This window comes from Cavia porcellus, unplaced genomic scaffold (genome assembly GCF_034190915.1).
Source record: "Cavia porcellus strain 051 isolate PalLab524CR breed Dunkin Hartley unplaced genomic scaffold, mCavPor4.1 scaffold_11, whole genome shotgun sequence".
Taxonomy (NCBI): Eukaryota; Metazoa; Chordata; class Mammalia; order Rodentia; family Caviidae; genus Cavia; species Cavia porcellus.
In genome coordinates, this window is record NW_026947494.1 from 26,207,036 (window position 1) to 26,225,179 (window position 18,144).

The 18,144-nt window shown below is 37.2% G+C and overlaps 1 protein-coding gene and 1 long non-coding RNA gene across 8 annotated transcripts in view; one reads left to right on the forward strand and one right to left on the reverse strand.

Annotated features, from left to right (window-relative positions):
• Drosha (drosha ribonuclease III) overlaps positions 1-18,144 on the reverse strand; it is a 125,490-nt gene that overhangs the window by 54,102 nt on the left and 53,244 nt on the right. For 6 of the 7 annotated variants that reach the window (XM_063258028.1, XM_063258024.1, XM_063258029.1 and 3 more), the window contains 4 exons: positions 13,602-13,771; positions 8,424-8,548; positions 6,760-6,859; positions 5,153-5,260 (listed from right to left, as the gene is read on the reverse strand). In XM_063258028.1, coding sequence (XP_063114098.1) covers positions 5,153-5,260; positions 6,760-6,859; positions 8,424-8,548; positions 13,602-13,771 — 503 coding nt within the window. The remainder of the gene's footprint in view (positions 1-5,152; positions 5,261-6,759; positions 6,860-8,423; positions 8,549-13,601; positions 13,772-18,144) is intronic. The other variant, XM_063258026.1, reaches the window with a different exon arrangement.
• LOC134478063 (uncharacterized) lies at positions 11,260-13,086 on the forward strand. The gene is made up of 4 exons (XR_010050421.1): positions 11,260-11,386; positions 11,805-11,892; positions 12,549-12,629; positions 12,797-13,086. It is a non-coding gene; the product is annotated as an uncharacterized LOC134478063 (long non-coding RNA).

Below are 18,144 nucleotides of genomic sequence, written 5' to 3' on the forward strand. Positions count from 1 at the left end.
GGCTATTCACTGAAATAATTAAGGAAAATTTCCCAAACATAGGAAAAGGAAAAGATGCTCAGATGTATGAGGCCACCTATAATCAAAACAGCCACCTACAATCAAAACAGAACTACACCCAGACATATAACAATCAAGATTCCAGAAATCCAATATAAGAACAGAATATTAAAAGCTGTCAGAGAAAAGAAACAGATCACTTACAAGGGATTCATCAGAATTACAGAAGACTTCTCAGCACAAACCATCAACTCTTTTTTTTTTTTTTTTTTTTGTCTTTTTCCTTTTTATAGGTACCGGGGATCGAACTCACAACTGACTGCTTGTAAGGCAGGTGCTTATGCCGCTGAGCTAAATCCCCAGCCCCAAACCATCAACTCTTAAAGAGCGTGGGGTGAAATAATCCAAGCCTTGAAAGACAATAACCTCCAGCCAAGATTGATATATCCTGCACAATTGTCCCTAAAAATTAATGGAGAAACAAGGTGCTTCCAAAATAAAGAGGAACTGGGGGAATTCACAACCACCAATCCAACTCTACAGAGAACACTGAAGGACATTCTAAAGAGAGAGAAAAGTACCAGGATTCCAGAAACAGTGGCAGAGAGGCCACAATGAATGGAGCAGAAAGCGAAATGAAGACAGACAGACAACTAATGACAGAAAAAGAGCTCAACAGAAATAAGGCAAAGAAGATTGGATATAATTTCTAATATAGATGGCCTAGATACACTAATTTAAGGGAAAAAAGATAGAATCACAGGCAGAGTGGATCAAGAGGTAGGGTTCACCGAGAGGCTCTTTATAGGAAATATAATTAGCTTGAAGAAGGTTAAATGGACCAAAATCAAATATGAGAAAGCGGAACTCGATGTGATAGGGAACCAGAGAGTAATAGGGGTAATTGGACCAGTATTTATGGATAGGTTGAACAGACAGGCTTTAATAAATGAAGAAATATAACCAGAAATCCAGTCCAGGAATGAGAAAGTTCAGAAACACCTAGGTAAACAGCAGGTTGCCCCCGCAACATAAAAGTGAGTGTTGGGGAGACCCAGAAATACACAATTCATTCTGGGGGAGTAAAGGGGAGGAATAGTCTTCCCAAAAAAAAAAAAAAAAAAACAGCAGAAGATATAGCTAGTAGTGTACCAGGAACTAAAACCCTTATTACTTGCACCACTCTGCTTGGATGGAACTTGTTCTGTCCTAGTTTGTATACAAGCACTGAATCTGAGGGCACAGACAGCTGTCCCGAAGGTAACAGGACACAGCACAATGGTCATCTTTAGTTTCCTATTAACTCAATCAGGATCCCTGTATAACTTATACTGTTGTATCATGACTGACCTTAGTTAAATCTGATTTGTTTGATTACTGCTTATTATTGACAGATTTTATTCAAAACTGTTAGGGTAGGAGCTGGGAATTTAGCTCAGTGGCATAAGCACCTGCCTTGTAAATGTGTGGTCATGAGTTTGATCCCCGGTATCGATAAAAAAGAAAAAGACAAAAAAAAAAAAAATCAAAACTGTTAGGTTGCTGTATCAAGTTCAGGAGTGTAGACAACTATACTGAAAATGACAATGATTCACCACGATATCCATTCTGATTCAATTACTACCTGTTTTTGTAGCTCTACCCTATCTACAAAGTTGTCTTTCTATTAATCCTGTTATGTACTGATATGTTCAATTATACTTTATCTGATGATATAGCCAATTCTGTTGACGATAACAAGAAACTGCACAGTGACCATGGTAGAACTCCTTATACAGCAGTTTTATATGTCTTTTTAGTTTTATGTGTTTATAGGAATATGTTAGTTCTGTCCTGCTTTGTTCTGTTTCTCCGTCTAATGTAGAAAGGATAGAAATATATGTTAAGACTCATGCTTGTGTAAAACCTATAAACAGTTTATGAAAACTGATCTTATGACACATGATGAAATAAACAAATACTTTGAAGGAAAAAAAGGGGCACTGCAGTACCCAGTGCTGATTCCGGAGTGTTATGATGTGAAATCCAGCAATATTATTAATCTTTGTTCAGAAGGATTTTAATCTAATAAATTTTGTTAGGTCTCAACATAAATGAAGATATGGATAAATGTGTACACGTTTAAGTGTATAGGATTGATAGCCATATTACTTAGTTTTTGTTGGATAGTTGAACAGAACTGTTTGCAGTCTCCCTGGTTGAATTCCCATTTATATGTTCCATTTTTGTATCTTAAACAACTATTTGTGGGGCGACAACATGTATACGTCAACTAGTGATTTATTACTGTTTATTTCTTTTGTTTGAAAGTATGTACTAGTGCTGCTTGTTTTCTATTTTGTTTTGTCTTTCTTTAAATAATAATAATAATAAATTTATATATATATATATATGGCTAACTTCAGGACTTTAGTATTAACTGGTCTTTGTAAAATAGCTGAGACTTTTAAAACAAAAACATTCTAGAATAGAATAATATATTATCTGTGGGGAAAAAAGAAAATACTCAGTTAAAATACACCTGAAGTTCTCTTAGTTATCAAAGATTTTCTATTAAGACACAGTAATAGAAAGGAAGACTGACCCTTGATATGCAGTAAGACTGACTAAGAGAAAGCTAAGAGAGAAGGGAAGCTAAAGGTTCAAATCACTGGCCCTAAAGAAGTAATGAATTTTAAAACTTTCATCATGGAGTCCACAGTCACGTTGTTTATTTATTCCCACATCTATAGAAAGAATTACCACCTTAAAAATATTCTGGAGCAAAAGTAATTTTGTTCATTGGGGATAAAAGTCCATTTAGGTTACTCTTATCATTCTCCTCTAAGTCATTTCTACCTTAATTTAGCTTTCTGCATTTAAAATAGGTTGCTCCGATGTAATGAATGAGTTGAGTAACACCTACAAATCCTGTCAAAGTGGCATTTCTATATGTTGATGTTTTAGGCTTAGTGCAGGTAACAATTTACTTTCACAGCTCTAAAATTAACTGACAGTGAAGTCATATTTCATATGTCAAGAAAAACAGACACCTCCTCTGCTCAACTAAGGTGGAGAGCTACAGAATGCCTCCTGGATAATTTGATGCTGATGTGTAAAGAACTATATTATCAAACACAGAGGTGTTTTAGTTTTGCTTTAATAGTCTGGCTTTGCGTTTAGATTTCTGCTTGTCTACCTATATCAACTTTGCAGGTAGTTGGCTGGATCATTTGCATTCATTTTTATATGCAAACATGTTTTAAAAAGTGTTTTATAAAACATGAATTCTGTCTGTACATATGAACTCATAGGCAGCAATTTATATCCTCACCAAGTCATTTATAATCTTATTTATAAATGTAAAGTAATCTTACTAAAAAAAAATCTTTAAAAGACATCTATCAGTACAAAATGGAGAATGGACTCAGCTTTTAAGTAAATGGCATTTCTCTGGAAAAATGAGAGTTTTATAGTGGCAGAATCATTACATTACAAAGCATTCACCTTTGCAGGAGTTCAATCAGGATCTATTTCCTCCTATAGCAGTTAATTAAGGAACTGAATCCCTTTGCCTACCAACCTTCAGATAAAATATAGAAGACAACATAGAAAAAAGGTCCTAGGCCTCATGCTGCTTCTAATCTTAGGAGACTGGAGTAAGATACTAGTGATGTAGCTGAAGAACACCAAACTGCACTGGACAAAATCACTTAGCCTGTTCTTTTACCAAAGGAAAGGAAAAGACAGTTAAATGCTCAAAAACAGCATGAGCAACAACAAAAAACATTGTGTTCAGGCCAACAAAGCTGGCTCAAGGATGGCTACATAAGGCAGGAGAGAAATCAAATAAAAACAAATGAGGTCTCAAGATTTTCTTCAGTTGTCCATTATTTCATAATTTTATAACTTTTTTCCTTTTCATGGTGCTGGGCCTACAATCCAGAGCCTCACACACAAGGCTACCAATGAGTCACACTCCAGCCCCTAAAATCTTTTGACTCTGCTATCACTGAGTTACCAGATTTTGAGCAGACTCACCTACCTTTCTGCTCACAGATTTTGTAAAGTCATCATATGACATTATGTTTGGTTTTAAAGAAATGCTAACCAAAATTGAGGTGACATGGCTTCAGATGGTCCTAAGAATCAAAGCATGTAAAATACTCACATCTCAAAGTACTGAGAGTAAAAAATACTGCTCGATTTGTAAAATAGCTGAGGAAATGGTGGTAGCTGGCCACCATGGTAGATTATTCTCAAATCATTTAGCAGTGTTGCATCAATAGTAGTTCACCTTAATGCAAAAACAGAATTGTATAGTAATACTTTTAATTACTGGATTAAACTCTACCATTCAACATAATAATTAAACATCAACATTGATTTTTTTAAAATTCATTATGAAAAAATGAGTATCTAACAATAAGTTGCCTGAACTTACTACAACATAAGCTACCATCATAACAGATAAATGGATGCCTGGAAGTATTCTCTATAAAGCTAACCAAAGCAAACTGAATCACCTGCCCCAGTTCTTGTGCCATTTCCGTAAGTGTAATTCTCAAGGAGTACAGCCAATTTCGATCATGACCAAACACTCAAGTGAAGAGCCCAAGAGTATGCTGGTTTGAGGAATATCTCATTGGTGATTCTACCCACAGGAAAGACAAAAATTCTTACTAACAAGTCAGTTATAGGTAGCTGCAAAGCCTCTATATTAGTAACCTAAGACACTGTCATTGGGGTCCAATATGAAATGTAACCAAATTCTGTTCATCATTACTTTCAGTTCTCTACAACATAAGTTGGGGTCACTAGTCCATAAATTTTGTGCATCCATGAATCTACCTATATGGCTGATAGAGTATCTTTTTTTTTACAAGATGCATATGAAAGTAGACTCATCTTTATCCAAACAAAAAGAGACTGATTCAACATTACTATATATGTTCCTCCTTTGTATCCAGCTCCCCCCTACAAAACACACCCACAACACCAAAACAGACAACAACAACCACAAAAATTCAAACAATAGAAAATGATCTATAGATTGTGATCCATTTAGCCTCAGAGTAGTGGGTTCCATAGAAATCTCTTAATTAAAAAAGAATCTCAGTGCCAATGACTTTTTAAGAAAGAACTATAGCTGTGCTCTCAGAAATGTCATCACCTGACAGACATCAGAACGAATGCCAGTTTTCCAGAATCCTTGGCTACTGAGCTCCACGGTTACCTCTCGCCTCATTGTATTCTTCTGTCGTATCTTTTGGAGTGCTTCCTAGAAAAGAACTCATGGTGAGTACTTCAGTGGTTGTAAAGGCAAACATGAAGCATTACAATATTAGTTAGATTCATCTGATATTGTCCTTATATTCGGGCACTCAAACCTCTTCACGCAAAACTAAAATATTTTATTTGGAATGAAGGTCATGATGTGTGAAGCTTTAGGTATAAGGCATCTCTTCCTGGCAACCCAACATGGACAATTTTAAACCAATGAACAAAATATGCCCTTTCACTGATAAACAAAAATGTAGTTCTTGGGATTTGAAAACAACATGCAAAAATTACATTTATATCAAGCCTTATATTATACATTTCCATCTATGAAAGATAATTAACCTGCAACCTACATAATTCTAAAAAGTTGCCTTCTGATGTAAGTTCCTTACACCCTTACTATAAGGTATATTTTATTTTTAAAGGGGAGGAGGACAGCAATCCAAAATTTCACCTGCAAGACACAATCAGGAATTACTGCTTCCCTTTCACTGTCCTTTAAATAATAATAGTTATGAAAGGTGACTTTATATTTGTATGCATGAAACAGAAGAAAAATCTCAAAGGAATTCAGAGAACAACAGGAACCACCACCACTCCACCTCAGATTAAGCTCCTGCTACAGGCCAAATTCTACAGGCAGGATAGTAAATGGAGCATTTTAAAAGTCCACACAACCACGTTTTTGCTTGGGTGCCCCAACAGAGGGACATTTCAGGCAGCCTGAGACTTGGTTCCCCCCTTTCTAAAGAGGCTGACTGGCTCAAGTCACAGCAAGCGACAAGGCCAGAATTCAAATACTTTCCCCAGCTTCTCAGCCTTGCTCTTTCTTATCCTACCACAGCAAAATAAAACCTCACTGAGACGTCTGTGCTCACACTGAACCAATTATTCTTAAACATACGCTAAAATCTAAGTCCTGGAATATAAGGATGCTATTACTCATTCATAAAGAAATATAGAATATGGGATATAAAACCTCACAGAATAATTTCTCTCTGCTGAAGTGACAGTCTCATAAGAAAGGTGATCTTTCACAATCTTAAGACCCAGAAATCTCACCAATTCCTTGAATATCTTCAAGGAATGTTGTATAATGCAAAGTCTAATTAAATATAAAAGCCAAAATTTAAGCTTTTTTCAGTTTCTATAAAAGCTGTGTTTGATGGGCTGGGGGTACAGCTCAGGGTTAGAGCACTTGCATAGCATGAACAAGGTACTGTGTTCCCCCTCCACCCCCAGTACTGCAAAACCAAAATCACGTATTTGATTCCCAAAGGTAGTAATCCATTATGAAAGCAGCTTTTCAAGGGATGCAAATGCTCCACTGAAAGATTTTTCAAAGAAATAATCAGTACACTACTGTGGGGAAGGCAGTAAGTGCAATTTTTAAAAATATCTTCCATCTTATTCTAGAAGCACAGCATAATGCAACAATCCTGAATAAATCTGACTTGCATCATCACGGATCTCTAGGGATCAGGGTTCAAGACTAACCTCCCTCTGTGCCAGCTTCTGTTTGTCAGTTTGTTTAACTTTGGGACTGTTTGCAAGGAGGTGGCGGAGTTTCACGTAACTCTTCCATAGTTTCTGGTACCTAAGGAAAAGGACAGAAAAACATCTTACACAAAGAGAAGGCAAAGCTAAAGTGAAATAAAACCAGTTACTTTAACAGGCCTGTGCTCAATCACAAGTGACATTCCTTTGAGTATCTTCAAGGGCAGTAAACCTTCATTCTAAGAAAGGACATGGTTTTTGGGATCAAAAGAAAGGATGGCTAGGAGTCATCTGGAACCTGGTGGGTAAGCAGATTATTGCTTCTTTGGACTAAAAATGAGGTGTGACAATGAGCAAAAATCGCACCAGCCAATGGAAACATCCTTTTTACACTGCTATCAAGTGGGAGATTTTATTTAAATAAAAATATTTCTTTTGTTGAAAGAAAACACCTTCGTTAGTAGGGACAGTCAGCTAAGGAATATTAGAATGGAGAATCCCATTTGTGCTGACACCCAAGATACACATGTGTATCCAATTTCGACTGGAGAGGGGGAAAGACAAATGGTGTGTATCAACTTGTATTTGCCATAACAGAAAAAAAAGCCTATTTATTGCACCCAAATATGGGATAACTTGGATCAGTCTAACGGCTACTGTTCAAGCATCCTGCGGATGAAGAGAGTACGCAGTCCTTTATCAATTCCCAGTCCTGTCATCTTGAGAGCTGATGAGAGCCTAATCACATTCTACTAACATTTTTCTGACAAGAAGGGATTTGTAAAAAGATTTTCTGTCACACTGAAGCTGCTCCTTTTTTGGCCTGAGTTGGGCCTCTCCTTTTTAAGTATCACTTTTTTTTAAAGAATGGAGGAAAGAAAGAAGTACTTACACACTGCCTGGTTCACTGCTTCATACTTTTATCCAAAGGAGGAAAAAAAAAACAAAACCCTTTAGCCTCTTCTAATATACGCCAGCCAGAACTGTATTGATTAACTGAAACTCTCCCATGCCTTTTTCTCCCATTATGAATCCTTTTTTTTTTTAATTAAGGCAGGAAATTATTTGCTTAACAAGATACAACATCTAGACAGTCCTGAAGAATATAACGACACTATCTTCATTCCCACACATTCTCATCTTCTCCCAGCAAAACTCTAAAGTGCCAAATGGAAAAATCCAAATGTGCAAAGCAACATCAATTCAAAGAATAAGAAGCCATGGCTTCTACTATCAATACAACCCTTGACTCTGCATGAAACCTTCATCTCTTTTAAGACGTCCCCCAAAATAGACCTCCGTATATTCAGCAGAGCTAGGAGTCAACAGGGTGCTACTTTTCTCTAGAGGACACTGAAAAAACAAAAAATAGTAACAATCATTACAATGATGAATAAAGAAAAGCTCATCATACAGGACTCATGTCTATCTAGATTGTCAAGAATAATGTATTGAATAATAATTGCTTGCACTTCAACAGGGGGAGAAAATCATGTTTCAAATACGAAAAGTGGTCTCATTTGGTAATCTGAGTATGAAAATGTGGCTCATTTCAGGTCTTAATTTTTGAAAAGGAGAAATGTGCACTAAAAGGTAATCCTTTGCTAATTCAGTTGTTAGTAGAAGGTGAAACCGGCTAAGACAAACACTGAGAAATATCTTACTGTGGGTCTCCTGCATAACTCAACTGTGCAGGGCGTATCCCAAAATGGACAATAATTGGAAAAGTAATCACGTCGGGATTGAACTGCTCACGATCCAGTTGATCAATGCGGACAGAACTTGGTTTCTAGAGGAAAAACAAAACAAAACCAAAGCCATTTATTCCCATAATAAGTCTTTTAGGTATTGACTTTAACCTAAGTAGGAAAAGAATGAATCCGATTTTTTTCCCTAGGAAAGTCTTGTCCCCAAAGCGAAAAATGTCATTTAATACCCTTTAATCATAGCAGCTATACTATATAAAAACTGTAATGTCAGCCTGGCAAATAAGTCTACGCCATTTGGCATTGTGAACAATGATTTTATCCCTTTTTTGCAGTCTACACAGAAATCTTTAAAAATTAAACTTTTAAAAGGACACCTAGTCAGATATAACTTTTCCTTAACCTCTGCAAGGCACAGGGGAAGGATTTCACATCCCAGGGAGAGATGTGCAAGCTTATTCTGCTTTAATTTCACATTCCACATGAATAGCTTACTGCTCCTTCAGGTTCATAAAGAGATGCCTCTATTTAAATCCTCCTCCCATTATTTCTCAGGGTGCCCTGCATATTTCTTTTAATTCTACACCTTTAAATTAGGAGGTATTGTAGAAAAAAAAAAAAAGTCGAATAGCTTTTTTTTATTATATCCAAGGAGAACATTTTTGTATTTTAGCAAAGAGCCTCGAATGTTTTTTTCTTCATGTCTAATAAGGGAGAAGTGAATGGCTGCTTCCTTCCAGGGTATTTGTAAAATGTCTTTCATTGTGAAAGTTAAAATTCATGAAAAGATGGTGAAATCATGAAGAATACGGTTTAGTAGCCTTCTTCCTTAAAAACTCTCAGGGCAGTCCCTAATGAGTGGTCCAGTTCACACTAGCAGATTGCGGGGTTTTCGGCTCAGGTGCCTTAGTGGCCAAGGCTGTAGATAGAACTGAGGCACACAGAGGCCAATAAGCTTTGTTCTATCTCACAACAATGTCCAGCAACTAGTTTAGCTGCTGGTTGGTCTGCTTTGTCTGAGGCAATCGGACTGCAATGCTAAAACCAGGAAAGCATCCTGTAATTAGGACAAGTGGTGCCCTATGTGTACAACGGTGGCCCTCGTCAGCCATTTATCACATCTAATTAGGTGATTTAAAAGTACAGGTGCATAGTTTTAAAAGAACTCAGTTTTTAAAACCATTTAGATGTCATGTAATAATCAAAATTTCACTGGTATTTCGAGAAATTTGCCTCTACTCTCAAAATTAGTGGGGAAAAAATGTTCACACCTAATAAAAAAATTATTTAAATGTACATTAACACTATAATGTTATTTGATCTAAGCATTATGCTCATTATTTTGTGCATCAAAGTTGCAGGCTACATTTTTAAAAGAGGTTAGATTTTGCGCAAAGAATATTACTGACTTATTCATGTTTCTGTGACTTTAAACACCATGCGATGGAATCAGTACAGTACACAATGATCTAAAAAACCTACACCGTAGCAGCCAGGAACAGTAACACGAGCCTGTGGCCGCTCTGAAGGCCAAGGCAGGCAGAGTTCGAGAGCAGCCCGGACAATGTAGCAAGAGATCTACAGCATCTCTAAATTAAGAGGGGGTTGGGGAAAATGAATTCTAGACTCTGGCCTTATCCTGCAATATCTATCATACTATCTGTCTGTGTGAGAATAAAAACAGCCTCGCTAATGACCAAAGTATTCCCTGGCAGAGGCAGAGTGCACAGGGAGGAAGATTAATTCTTTTAAGTTCTGCAACAATAAAGTATTTAATGTGACCATAATGGCTTGGAAAATTTAATAAATTTCCCAGGATTCTTGCTATTGGGCAATGTTTCAAAGCAAGTAATGCAGAGGATGAAATAGTGTCAGTTTTACCTTGCCATAATAGTAACTTGGACACTTTTCAAGGGGATGCAATGAAAAGATGTTTTCCTGATACTAAACTGTTTTAAATATTAAAAAAGAAGGAACTTTTACATGCTTCTCAATCTGACTTCCCAATCTACCTTTTGGAAAATTGTAATTTCTGATTATGTTCCATTATAAACCTTTCCATTATGAGTAGTCTTCTCACTATCTTCGAATGGCTTTAGGTCATTTCAAGGTTGTACATTAATTGTGCCAATAATCAATACAACTTCTCCATTTCTCTGAGACCTCAACAGTGTTTATGAAGGCTTTCTGGCAAGCCTGGCCCACGGATCTCTGCTGAGGTTCCAGGCTTTACAGACGGGGCCCTGGATTAGCACTCATCCCAGACTACTTTCAGATATACATGTCCAGGATCATACCTCGGCTTCACTAGCACTGACACATACAGCGATCTCCAGCAGTCAGTGGTTGAATGATGGTACCAGGTACATGTCATCTGTGCCGCTGGCTCAAAAACTGACAAAGGGTAATCAGAAGTATGTGGGAACGTCTTTAACCTGCAAACTCCTAGGCCTCACTGCCTAAGCGTAGTGCTTGCTTGTTTGGGCTTTTTTTGGATGGTATTGGGGATTGAACCCCCGGCCTTTGCACTGAGCTACATCCCCAGCTCTTTGACTTTTTATTTTGAGACAAGTTCTCACCAAATGGCTAACTTCCCCAGACTGGGCTCTAACTTGTTATTCTCCCACAGTGCTCCGATTACAGGTGTGTGCGCCCATGTGTGGTAGATTTAAAAACTGGTGGTCAGCTTAAACACCAGCTGAGCTGAATCAGCGTGGTGCTGAGTGTAGACAGCCCACCTGAGGAAAGCTGCCAGCATAAAAAGGAGACTTGGAGAGGAAGAGTTGCATTGTGGGTGCTCCTCAGTGGTGGGTTTTGGAGCCAGTGGGCCTCCTGGAGGAGCTTTACACACTGGCTTCCTGGTCCGAACTCAGCTGTTATCACTGGAGGAGTTTGGGACCCTGTTGCTGAGGATGCCTGTGGTACTTTTTTGGGGAGCCCTGGTCCTTACTTTGAGCATCACTTCTTGGCTCCAGTGCAGAGCCCTGAGCCTCACTGGCATAGACTTTTTGGCTTCCACTGCTGACCCTTGGGCCTTCCTAGCACAGATTCATGAAACAGACTTCCATGAGTCATTATCGTGGGCTCTAGGCCTCCAGTTGGACTCGTGGGAGGCATCATCATGGGTCTTCAGCTGAACTCATGCAGGATATTGCCTCGAGATCCAGGCCCTCGGCTAGATTCTCTGGGCCTTTAGTGTGTGGACAGATTTTTGCACTTTCTTTGTATTTGACTTTTTGGGTGACCATTATAAATAATACTATAAATTCTGTGTCCCATATGTAATTGTTCTCCTTAGAGTCTCTGACTACAACATTATGCCTTTTTTTTTTTTCCTAGATTTCAAAAGACCTTAACTAAGCTATGAAGGAATCCCAGAGTAAAGGTGCTCCCAAAGTGTTTGCTATAGAACAACTAAGATAAAAATGTAAGTCTTTTACCACCATCTTCTTCTGACTCAGGTCTGAAGTGACAGAATAAAAACCCATGTAACTGTTTAAAGAAAAATAAAATTTGTAGTCTTACTCGCATAGAGCTACTATGTATTTCTTTTAAAGTTACTTTAATAATTATTTGTGTGGCTTAATAGTGTAACACTAAAAATTGCATTTTTTTTTTTTTAGTTTGAAGCAAGTCTTGTGTTTAAACATATTTTTATTAAATAATTTCCCTGGATTTGTTTAAAATCATCAGTATTAGAATGTTTTATTTGCAAATAGCAACATTTTGTTTGTGCAGATGTTAACTGTCTTGCTATGAAGAGCAGATCCAGTTTGTTTTATGAATCAAGGCTATTAAACAATTAACAGCTTTAAAAAACAAAAACAGCTTTGTTTAAACAGCTTATTCTGTTTCTTTACATAAATGTATTTTAATTCTCCATTTCTACAAAATTTATCTTAGTAAGATGCCAATATATAATTATTTTATGAAACAGTAACAAAGCAAAAATTTCCTAATATTCAGAAAGTTCTTTGTTTTATATGAGAGAATAAGGGTACTTAGTTTTCTCCTGGTAGTAAGGATTGAACTAAAGGCTTTGTGGATGCCAGCAAAGTACAGTAATTTTCTTTTTCTTCAAAGACATGACCTCACTAAGTTGCACAAGCTACCCTCAAACTTGCAAATCCTCCTGCCTCACTCCCCAACCACCTGGGATTACAGGTACATACCACTGTGCCTGGCTAGAATCTACTTTAAAATATGTAATAATTTAGAGGCAAATAAAAGTATTAAGTATTTATAATATATTCTCTCTCTGTCTCTGTCTCTCTGTCTGTCTCTGTCTCTGTCTCTCTCTCTTTTTGACCGGGTCTTGCGGCATAATCCAGATTGGCCTTAAACTTGCTACGTCACCCAGGCTGGCCTCTTCCTCACACCAACCCTCCTCCTCCCAGTTCAGCTTCCCAAGTGCTGCTGTTACAGGCAGGCACCACAATGCTTGGCAGCGAAGAATAAATTTTAAAAGAATAAATGGCACAAAAGAAAATCCGACAAAGGACAGTAAAATAAAGTTATCAAAAGACTATGAATAGACAATAAATGTTTAAATTATCAATTTTTACTAGCAATGTAAGAAATAACTGAACTAAATAATAAATAAACTTTTTCCTATCAAAATGGCAAATCCGGTTTTTTTCTTTCCATATAATCAGCATAAAGGCATGAATAGTCTGGTCAGAGTATGACGTTTACAACCCTTCTGGAAGGCAATTGCAAAATGCATCAAATGCTTTAAAAATGAGTATCTGTAGGCAGAATAAATTTACCAATTAGGTGAACTAACTACTGAATACTTCTAATTGTAGTATTTTATTTTGTTTTCTGGAATACTGGCCTTTGCACTGAGCTAGATTCTTAGGCCTTTTTACATTTTTTTCCCTTGAGACAAGATGTTAACTAAGCCACCCAGGTCACGTTCAAGCCTGGATCCTCCTGTCACAGCCTTCCAGAGCGCTGGAGTTGCACAACCACTATCACTATCTTCTTTACTAAATGTTGTAAGGAAAAAATATTCAAATGACAAAAGCAGTTAAGTACTTAAAACTTTTCAAATGTGCTGTAACTGTTTTTGCGAAACATTCAAAAGTGGAAAAGAAAGTGATTTGGTCCAGGACGTGCAAGGCTGGGTCATACCGTTCCGGGGTTGGTAACGATCATGCCTTTGCATTCTTCTGCATACTTCTGCCACTCCAGCTCCTCCCACTGAAGCATATTAGCAATCTCCTCTTCCGGCACCAGGGCTTTGCTACACCGTAACAGGTACAGAAGAATCTGGTGCATGGACAGCACTTCCTTACCTCCATCTTGGGTGGGAGCAGAGAGAGGGGCGACAATGAGGCTAACTGATGAACAGCAAATCTTCAATTAAACAAGGAAAAGCAGGATGATGGAGGTAAAGAGCATGTCTGAAAAGGTCATTTAAGATTTGATACCACTTAACCAGGTGCCAAATAATACTAAAGTCATTTGTTTCACTGACGAACAGTGCTCCTAAACCATCTCATCTACTAAAATGGCAACAACATTATAAATGATAAAAGGTTCCATTTGTGAGGTGTGAATATAAAAAGCATCTGCCTAAATAAATTTAAAGCCAGCTAGCATAAAGAACCATAGTTTATGATATACAAAACCATGTTATGTCTTAAATATTTTATCATTCTTTCTAGAGTAACAGATGAAAGCTCTTTAGAAGTGATGTGATGGCCTTAAGGAAATTCTAAGCTTTTATGAGATATTTATGGATGTTTTCAATAAGCCATTGTTGCATTATGGTCTAATTTTCGGTGCTAATGTGCTGCACCTGCCGTGATGAACAAAGCTAAAGAGCCCGTACTAATATCATGGAAGATCATTATGGAGTACATGGAAATACACCAAGTGTTCCAAGGCTTAAGCTCTGCAGTGGGAGCAAGCTTTTCCCTATTATGTGCAATATGCCATGAGAAGTCCCATGTTATGATCATGTCATCCCAAAAACTCAGGATCTATAGGCCCTCTAATAGTACATAAGCTAACAATGGCTAATTACAACAGTTCTAGAAGAATCTTTGTAGATAACATTTTAAAAATAAAGTTCTCTTAAAAACAACTGAGACTCCCAGAACATTATTCTTCAAAAATGACAAAAATCACAAAACACAATCACACATAATAAAGACATGTTCTATCTACTAATTCATGCCATTGTCCATAGCAGTGAAATATTTTTAAGTCTCATTACAAAGCATCTGTCTTAAACCCAAAAGTCACCATTGATTAGCACATTCTCATGGTGTTACAGACTGAATGCTTTGGAGCCCTCCATAATTCAACTCCAAACCCTCACCCCCAGTGGGATGGTTTGGGAAGTAATTATGTCAGGTGACTGGAGCTCTCCTGGATAGGACCTGTGCTTTTATAAGAGACATGAGATGACAAGTGTTCATTCTGCTCTCCATCATGTGAAGACACAATGACAGCATAGCTAGCCGCAGTCCTCTCTAGAACACAGTCCTGCTGACTCTGGACTTGGACTTTCCATAGTGCTTGTTTTCTAACAGCACAAACTAAGACACGTGGTTGGGGCCATATTTCTCTAAATCAGCGTCAAAATGCATTTCAGTCCAATTGCATGTAATGTGTTCTTCAGTCAATGATATCCCCATCTTTGCTAAGCATGACAAACCCAGCATACCTGCCTCTTAGTCTGAGTCAATGAATCGTCTGCAATCTTACAGAAGGCTGAGGTGAGCAAGCAGACAAAAGAAATTCGAAAGTTAAACTATGTGACTGTACCCTGCATGTGCATAGATAGAAAGCAGCAGGAATGAAGAAAACCCAGACAGCCTTGAAAAGATTGCCACCTTAACTAGATTCATCAGGAACCAAAAAAAGAGAATGCTGGCATTGGCTCATAATCATAACAAAGCAGTAAGATTATTTAAGAGAACTGAGAAGGATACTTCGCTGGTCTAAGGTATAAGGATTGGAATGTGATTTTCCTGCAAGAATTTAACAATTTTTTATTTTATGGGGGAAGGGAATGGTAAAAGGAACAAATACACACAGACCCAAGTATATACACAGCACCAGATTCCCCAGAAGCATGTATGGTTGGGTGACTCCAGGTACTTTAGATGAAAGTAAATTGGATCACAGATACCGAATTTAAAGAAAAAGCTTTTTTACAAAGGTGCTGGGAGAGAGGAGTACTCACACTCACAAACCAGGGGTCTCTGTGCCAAATGAATGACACAGGTACTGCCCAAGTTTAGGAGAGGAGTAACTGCAAGATAGTAAACAAGGCCACTAAATGCCAACTACCTACAGTCTGGTGTGGGTCCAAAGTTGCCGGTGAGGTAGGAGTTTTACAGCATAGAAATCAGACATAATTTAAAAAAAAAAAACAACAAAATATACATACCAGATGCAAATTTGGTAATGCTGAAGAGAAACTCTAAACCCATGCTAAAATCTGCTAAATAGTTTATGTGGCAACTAAACTATAAAAAAAAGTTATTTACCATTGTGAAAAAAATAGAAACTCAAAACAGACATTCTGACATGCAAAGCTCAACAAGAAAGGGGGAATTGAAACACTGCTCCATATCTGGCATGGGGTTCAATCTTTATAGAAATGCAAGAGGAGACAAATCAAATCAGAGTTCTACCAAGGCATGGAGCACGGACTGTATCCCACACACCCAGTACGGGGAAAGAAAAAACCCACTCATAAATACTTGTGGAATGACTTTCTGAAGCAGATAAATAACACAGCCACTTGCTCTCAGACGACTGTGAATTTACTAATGTTAATGAATTGGCGCTTTGGGTTTGTCTGCTTCGTTACATGTTTATGTTGGGGATTTATGGAACTGTGTCACTAAGGGCTAGGAAGTAATTTTTATCTCGTTGGCTGGGATAAATAGGACATGATATAAATGAGAAATTAGAGCGGGTAAGCTAAGGTTAGCAGGAATTTTGCCAGCGCTGGGGCTGGAACCGTGACAACGGCTCATTATTCGGGAAGAACTAGAGTTTGTGTTTCAGGGAATGAATCTGGACAGTCATTAATGAACTGACAGACTTTATAAACTGTTTCTTAGAGACCCAATTCTCCCAGTTTATATTGCTTGCTTATTTATATGGTTATTCGGAAGAGGGGGAAATTTGTTAGGGAATTTTTATTGACTACATGGCTGCTTAAACGAGTATTTAGCAACTAGATAGCACTAAATTTTAAGAAATACCAAAAAAAAAACTTCCTTTCTCCACATTTATGTAACTGCATAATTGTATTATGTCTTCTGTATATTCTTATAAAGATGACTTGATATAATCATTTTCTGAAATCTGAAAATCTGAGCATCTGCTAAATTTTCTAAAAACAAGGTTATATGAAGATGCTGTATCAATGTGTGTTTTTTTCAAACTACATTTTCTTTCTAGAAATTTGGAGATTCTTCTCTCACCCCTCTGGTCTCCTGCCAGCATACCCGAGAACTACTGTTCCAGATGGGGCAAATTCCAAAAATCAATTTGCCAGACAGTCAATTTGCAAAATTGACTCAGGAGTTTCAATGCTTCATACAGTAATGGTGCCAGCCTGTGAATAGGCTTTCCTCTCTGTGCAATGTTACTGTCTCAAAGCGTGCCTCACCCCAGCCAGTTACAGTAAGAATAAAACCTTAAACTGGTGTATAGTTGTCTATAAACAAAAGGAAGAACGGGACAGGGAAAAAAACAAAATTTGAAAAAAATCCTTAAAATCTCAATAAATTAGTTGCTTTGTAATGTGTGACTTGGCATTTGGCAAATGGGCCCAAGGGCAGGAAGCCCTGGATTAAACTACTAAGCTTAACTTTGTAAATCTGTGCAAAGCAACCGAAACAGCTGTCTTTAAAGGGGGCAAATTAAGGAACCAAAGAAACATAATGACGACTGACAAAACTTGAACATTCAAAAAAAAAAAAATAAATAAACTGATTTAAATAAAAAGCAAGTAAGAATGAGATTAAAACATTCAAAGTATCTGAAAAGCTACTCATCTCAAACAAATTCAAGAAATACGCAAGCTGACAATATTATGTTTGCTTACCAGATGAATAAAATTATAAAAGACTAGTACTACCCAGTTGACAGGTAACAGAAAAAGGATACTTAAAAAAATTTTTTTTGGTCAGAAATACAAATGTCCTTTCTGGAGAGAATCTGGCCAGCTTTCCAAGTTTAAAATGTGCATATTATTTCACCAAGTATTCTCATTTGTAAGGGAAGGGAAGAACATGCCAAGTGCTGAACAGAGTGTAAAATAATGTGAACTCCCTTATACTTCTGATGAGAAGATAGACAATATTGTCATGCTGAAACACTGAAAGTGCAAAATTTAACATATAATCACACCGAAAGACAAGTGCAAGTCTTCAGTGACCATATTATCTACTAGAGCATATGTTTACTAAAGATCTGTACATATTTTTTAAACTAAACTTTGTACTTCTTTTCACATTTATATGTGAAATCTAGAAATAATCAAATGTTCATTAGTCATGGATAGGTTTTAATTACACCACATAAAATCTATATAGCAGTGAGAAGGAAATTGCTACAGTATAGCTAATTGCAAAAACACATCTCTAAAATACACTAAACAAAAGAGAAATGTAAATCTAGTTTTTATAGTTCAAAAACAAGC